The following is a 6,625-nucleotide window of genomic DNA, read 5'->3' on the forward strand; positions in this document are numbered from 1 at the left end:
GTGTCAGGACCGGGGGCTGGGCTTGGGAACAGGGACTACTTCCTTGCCTTGACTCTTTCAGCAAGACAGTGCTTCTCTGCCCTTTCTTTGCTCAGGCCTCACTTTCCCTGGGTGGCACATGGAAGTGCTTTACTTCTAACCAAAAGCTTGGCAGTCCAAACCCACGCAGAGGTGTCTCCAGAGAAAGGCCTGGCAGTCTTCTTCTGAGAGTCACAGCCTTGAGAAGCCTGTGGCGGGGAGTTGCACTCTGCACACATGGGGTCACGAGGAGTCGGAATCTACTCAATGGCACTGGGCACTTTCCTTGAGAAAGGACAATCATGATTCCAAAGTTGTAGTAACTGAAGTGGATAAGACAAGAAAATGGACCTAGACTGATTTCTTTAATCTGAAGAGAGGAAGGCTGAGCAGGCGATAAATAGGTGATAGGTCAACATCTGTTTTCTCTCTCCCAATTTAAACTGAAACAGATGAAACTTAAGCTAGATATTATGAAGAACTTCCTGAGATGGTTAATGAGGATTGCAACAAGATCAGGGCCTTCTCCCTAGATGGTTAAGATGAGACAACACCTGCTTGGGGACAGAGAACTGGCTGAGTCGGTCCTTAGGGATTTTCCCTGCTCTGAGGTTTCAGGAAGAAGACTAGAAGACCCAGATAAAGGTGGGACTTTCCAGCTGGTGGGAGGACAAAACACCAAGCCTCATGTCTGGGGCCTGCCTCTCCCTTGCGGTCTCTGATGATTCACATGACAGAATCTTGGCAATGCTAGGCTGGGTTCATTGTGCCTAGAGCCTGTGTCAGCTGTTCCCAAACTGGTGTGTTTGGGAAGGGCCCCTGCGTCCTCTCATTGTGTCCTCCACGAGGGAGCTCGTTTGTTTGTGTGTCTCATCACCAGTGGGGTTTCTCAGTGAGTGTCATGGTGGATGCACAAGGCTTGGTGCCAGAACCATCGAGAATTACCTAATCCTAGCGGCTGGCCCGCCAACCCTAGCTTCCTGCCCATCCTTTTGGGATTTCCCCTGGAGGTGAGATCTGTGGACAGATTGAGGCCTGCCAGTCTTGCGCAAGGCCTTCCCATGCCCCACCACGCCTAATGGGTGGTACTGGGGACAGAGTGGCTTGGGCTCTCGCCATGTGCAGGGAAGAGAAAGAATTCTCTGCTTGAGAGAGAGAGACATTTTGCAAATGTGTACTGCAGGCCTCTAGCCAGAGGGACAATGGGTGGGCATTTCCCCCAGGACCTGGAGGGGTGGCAATGGGGCTGTGTTCTGACCTTGGCTTAGGGCGACTCTAGACTAAGCCCAGAACTCTTCCTGTCCCTCCCACCTCTCCTTCTCCACCTCCACCTCTACTCTCTCGGCTCCTCAGCTTGGCAGTGGGCACAGGGAAAAGGCCTGCTTGGACAGGGAGAACTATTTTAGTTCCTGGTTTACTGTGGCCTCTACAGTGGGTTAACTCTCCCTCCAAGCTGCCAGATGCACAAAAAATAGCTTTGCTGCCTCAGTTTCCCCATCTGGCCAGTGCCAGTCCTCCAGCCTGTATGTTGACAGCATTTAGAGTTGGTGATTTCTCCTTTTGCTTACCTTGGCCAGCATATGAGGAAGGACACAGAGTGTTCCAGCCGTCCCCCTCCCCTTCCTTAGTGGATTTCTGATTCATGAATTTTCCCATGGGGCCTTGACCAGGCCTAGCCCTGGTTCAGACTCAGAGATGCCAGGCCCCATCTTGGGCCAAGCAGGGAAGAAGACACATAAACAGCCAAAAGGAAGAGGCAAAATCCCCAAGCCATTTGGCATCTGCTCGCTCCCTCCCCAGAGGGCTTGAATGTCTCAAATTTGTAAAAAGAGTCCACCTTCCTCTTGCTTTTCCCATTTCGTTTTCCCACTTTCATTTTCTCTGGGTATAGTACCAATCCCTTACATCTGGACCATGTGACAGTCATAGAAGGGACCATGCTGAAAGATTTTCACTGCTACCTGAGGACTTGAAGCTCCTGGAAGTCACTTCCCCCTCAGAGGCCCAGAATGTAGAGCCTCAGGCCTCAGCTGAGAGTAAGCCATTGATAGTGACAGTGGGACAGCGACAGTGCAGCCAGCGTGTACTGTGTGGTGGTGGGAGAGGGGGAGGGGGGCTCCAGAGCAAGGAGGCACAGGAAGAAAGAGAGAGGAGTGCTGACAGGTGACAGTGCACCGGGAAATTAATACATGACTTCACTTGGATCAGTTATTTGCCCTTCACCTGAGGGAGCTCTGGTGGTGTAGTGCTTAAGGCACTTGACTGCTAACCAGAAGGTTTGGTGGTTCAAACCCACCAGCCACTCCTCGGAAGGAAGCTTGGGCAATCTTCTTCTGTAGATAAACCACCTTGGAAACCCAAGGAGTGGTCCTGGGATCGTTTTAGCCGTGTCCTGGGTCTGCCTCTCAGGGTAGCAGAGCACAGAGGTAGGCTGGGAGCCTGTGTTGTTGTTGTTGTTGTTATTTGCCGTCGAGTTGGACCCGACTCATAGTGACCCCTCCTTGGGTTTCCGAGGCAGTATCACTATAGAAGTAGATTGTCCCATCTTCCTTCCGAGGAGTGGCTAGTGGGTTTGAACCGCCAGCCTTCTGGTTAGCAGTCAAGTAAGTGTCTTAGGCACTATGCTACCAGCGCTCCTGGGAGCCTCTGTAGGGAACTCATATATAAGGCAGCTAAAGGCATGTGTCTTGATTCCTACTACTTGAGTTCAAATCCTAGCTCTACCTGGTCTGGGCCCTTGAACAAGTAAGTCACTTAGCCTCTCTGTGCCTCAATTTCCTCATCTGCAAAATGGGACTGATCATTGCACCTCAAGGTCTGGTGAGTCAGAGCTGATTCATAATGACTCCTCCTTGGGTTTCCGAGGCAGTATCACTATGGAAGTAGATTGCCCAGCCTTCCTTCAAAGGAGTGGCTGGTGGTTAGCAGTCAAATGCCTTAGGCACTATGCCACCAGAGCTCCCTAAAAGTCCCTGGGTTGAGCAAATGGTTTGCTTTCGACGACTAACCTAAAGGTTGATCGTTCGAACCCACCCAGAAGTGCCATGGAAGAAAGGCCTGGCAATCTGCTTCCGTAATGGTTTCAGATATTGAAAACCCTATGGAGCACAGTTTTACTCTATAACATCTGGGGTCACCATGAGTCAGAAGCAACTTGATGGCAATAGGTTTGAGTTTTTTTCTCATAGCACCTACCTCAGAGGTGTTGTGTTTTTGCCACCAAGTCAGATCTGACTCATAACGACCCCTCCTTGGGTTTCCAAGGTGGTATCACTACAGAAGTAGATTGCCCAACCTTCCTTCCGAGGAGCGGCTGGTGGGTTTGAACCGCCAGCCTTCTGATTAGCAGTCAAATGCCTTAGGCACTACGCCACTGAGCTGGGAGCACTTCGAATGGTACCTGGCACATGGTATCTGCTTAATAAATCTTAGATTTAGTGGAGGGAGAGTTACTGTGAGTTGAATCAGATCAACATGGCAGTGCCTCTTACTCTGTGTCAAAGAGAATTAATTCCCTGATCCCTTGGGAGACATTGATCCATTAGCTCAAGGGTGCCTTTTTTTAAGATTTCTTAAGCTAGGGATCAAGCATGGATAGGGAGCCAGTGGTCTTGATTTAATTCCCAACTGCTTCAAACTCTGTCTGAGGCCTTGAGCCAGTTTCTTGCCCTCTCAGGCACTCGGTTTGCACATCCATATAATGGGGGGCTGGATGGGATGATGTCTGAGGCTAGAACTGAGGCTGGCTTGTTCTGAACTGAACTCCCTTGCCTCCTCAGGTTGTGAGATGTGCACACAGGAGGGTTTCCAGGCGCAGAGGAGTCAGTTGGTGAGGCTGCTGGTCTCAGGATCCCTGGAGGGCTTCGAAGGTGTCCTGGACTGGCTGCTGTCCTGGGAAGTCTTGTCCTGGGAGGACTATGAGAGCCTCAGCCTTCTGGGCCAGCCCCTCTCCCACTTGGCCAGACGCCTCCTGGATACGGTGTGGAATAAGGGGGCTTGGAGCTGTAAGCAGCTCATTGCAGCTATTCAGGAGGCCCAGGCCAATAGCCAGCCCCTCGAGTTGCATGGACTCTGGGACCCACAATCACCCTGCCCAGCCCGCAACCTGCAGAGTCACCGGCCAGCCATTGTCAGGAAACTCTGCAGCCACGTGGAGGGCATGCTGGACCTTGTGCAGGAGCAGGGCTTCATCAGCCAGTATGAATGTGATGGCATCAGGCTGCCCATTTTCACGTCAACCCAGCGGGTAAGGCGGGTTCTTGTTGGGTACACAGAATTCACAGGAAAAGGTAGTTAGTTACAGTTTTGGTTACCTGGTGCCACTCTGACAAGAATATACCACAAATGGGATGGCTTTAACAAACAGGAGTTCATTCTCCTACAGTTTTGGAGGCTAGAAGTCCGAGTTCAAAGTGCCAGGTTCTAGGGACTGGATGAAAGCACCTCAACCTTGGGCTTCAGCCCTGCCTCCTGCTCCTGGCCCACTGATGTGGAGGCTTTTTTTTCACTCAGACAGCTGTTGGCTGCTGAGGCTGACAAGCCCAGAGGTTGACAAGTAAAAAGGCATGGTCCCAATGTTACCAAACAACATGGTAGGCCACTAATTGAAATCCAGATGAAGTCCTAAGATCGGCAGGGCATGGCAGGTTGTCAAACAACGACTCAACTATGTGCAGGGCTCAAGTGTGCCAAAAGGCTGGAGACTGTTCCCAAAGCTGTGTCTTATATACGGGAAGCAGACCACATCCCTAAAGCAGCTATTCAGCTGCTTTAATAGATTACACTATAGTCAATTACCAATCTCACCATGGGGAATAACTACATCTAGCTGCCCAGCCACTCAGCCAGGCCCAGCCAAGTTGACACACAAAGTTAACTACCACAGTCACCAAGACTAATTAGTCTTATGGAGTCAGCCCTGTGGCGGTAACATGGCTGTGGGATTGTCCCTGAAAAGGTCAGCAGGCAGTTGGGGGCAGCTCTTGTTTATGAGCAGCATGCCTCTTTGGTTGAGAGCAGGTGTTGCATCAGGCTCAGGCCTTGGATTCCGGAGCCAGGATGCTTCCAGCCACTCACTCTGTGATTTCAGGCCTCGATGTAACTTCTCCGTCATTAATCTCTCCTAACTCAGTTTCCTCATCTATAGAACACCAATTAGAGTCATATAGTACCTATCTTATAAGATTCTTTCTTTCTTTATATTATGATTTGGGTGAAATTTTACAGAGCAAATTCATTTTCCATGCAATAGTTCACATACCTTTTGTTACATGACATTGACTGCAATTCCCCACAGTGTAACTGCTCTCTTCTGACTTCCTCCCTTATAGTTACCTCTTCCCTGTGTCCTTCCCTCCCATGCACTCCCACCCTCCAAGCTATCTTCCTGTGAAAAGACTGTCTTTCTGTTCTCTCATGATTGATTGCTCCAAGGAGTGTATCTACCTGATGTATATGTTCACCCCATATACCTGTCCATTGTTTGGCTGGAAGTCACAGGAGTGAGTTCAATTCCAGACCTGAAAGGTAATTAGAAGCCATAGTCTCAGGGGTCTCAGCAGGCTCTATCAGACCAGCAAATCTTTTTTTGTTTTTTTTTCCTTAATGATTTTGAGTTTTGTTCCACATTGTTCTCCCACTCTATCCGGGACCTCTTGCACCAATCCCCCTCTGAGTGGTTGACAGTGGTAGCTTGGCACCGTCTAGTTCTTCTGGTCTCACGGTCATATAGGCTGAGGATCACATGGTCTACCAGTCCCTTGGACTAATTGTTTCCATGCATCTTTGGTTTTCATTATTGTTCTTTACTCTGGACTAGGAAAGACCCGTTGTTGCATCTAGATGGTTGCTTCCTATAAGATTCTTGGGAGTCAATCATGACTCAGTCATTTAATGCTTAGAACAGTGTCTGGCATGTAATTGTTGTTGTTAGCTGCCATCAAGTTGGCTCCAGCTCATGGTTATCCCATGTATGGCTAAATGAGATGTTGCCTGGTCCTGTGCCATCCTCATAATCACTGGCCGGTTCCAGTCCATCATTGGCTACTGTGCCATTCCATCGCACAGAGGATCTCCCAGGCCCTCGCTGGGCCACTGCTTCACCAAACATGATGTCCTCCTCCAGCAATTGATCCCCCCGATGATGAACCCAGAGCAAGCAAGTCAACCGGACAGTGTTCTGTTGTGATCCATAAAGTTTCATTGGCCAATTTTTTTTTTTTTTAATTGTGATTTGGGTGAAAGTTTACAGAGCAAATTCACTTTCCATACAGCAGCTCACGTACACTCTGTCTCATGACATTGACTATAATTTCCCACAATGCAACAGCTACCCTCCCACTTCCTCCCCATAGTTACCTCTTCCCTGTGTCCATCCCTCCATGCACTTTTGACCCCTAAGCTGTCTCCCTGTGCATACACAGCCCTTCTATTCTTGCACAATTGATCTCTCCAAGGAGTGTATTTACCTAATGTAAATGTTCAGCAAATATATGCCAGTCTTTTATTTGGCTGGAAGCCACAGGTGTGGGTTCAATTGTAGATCTGAAGGCAGCTAGGGGCCATAGTCTCAGTGGTTCCATCAAGCTCTATCAGACCAGCAAACCTT

The 6,625-nt window shown here is 49.4% G+C and overlaps 1 protein-coding gene across 1 annotated transcript in view; it reads left to right on the top strand.

The window, feature by feature from the left end:
• Positions 1–3,805: 3,805 nt before the first annotated feature.
• Positions 3,806–6,625, top strand: part of NOD2 (nucleotide binding oligomerization domain containing 2) — a 51,109-nt gene continuing 48,289 nt past the window's right edge. Inside the window, exon 1 of the mRNA XM_007947001.1 lies at positions 3,806–4,264. Within this exon, the coding sequence (XP_007945192.1) occupies positions 3,806–4,264 (459 nt within the window). The remainder of the gene's footprint in view (positions 4,265–6,625) is intronic.

Source organism: Orycteropus afer, unplaced genomic scaffold (genome assembly GCF_000298275.1).
Source record: "Orycteropus afer afer isolate SDZICR_OR568_19922 unplaced genomic scaffold, OryAfe1.0 scaffold00009, whole genome shotgun sequence".
NCBI lineage: Eukaryota > Metazoa > Chordata > Mammalia > Tubulidentata > Orycteropodidae > Orycteropus > Orycteropus afer.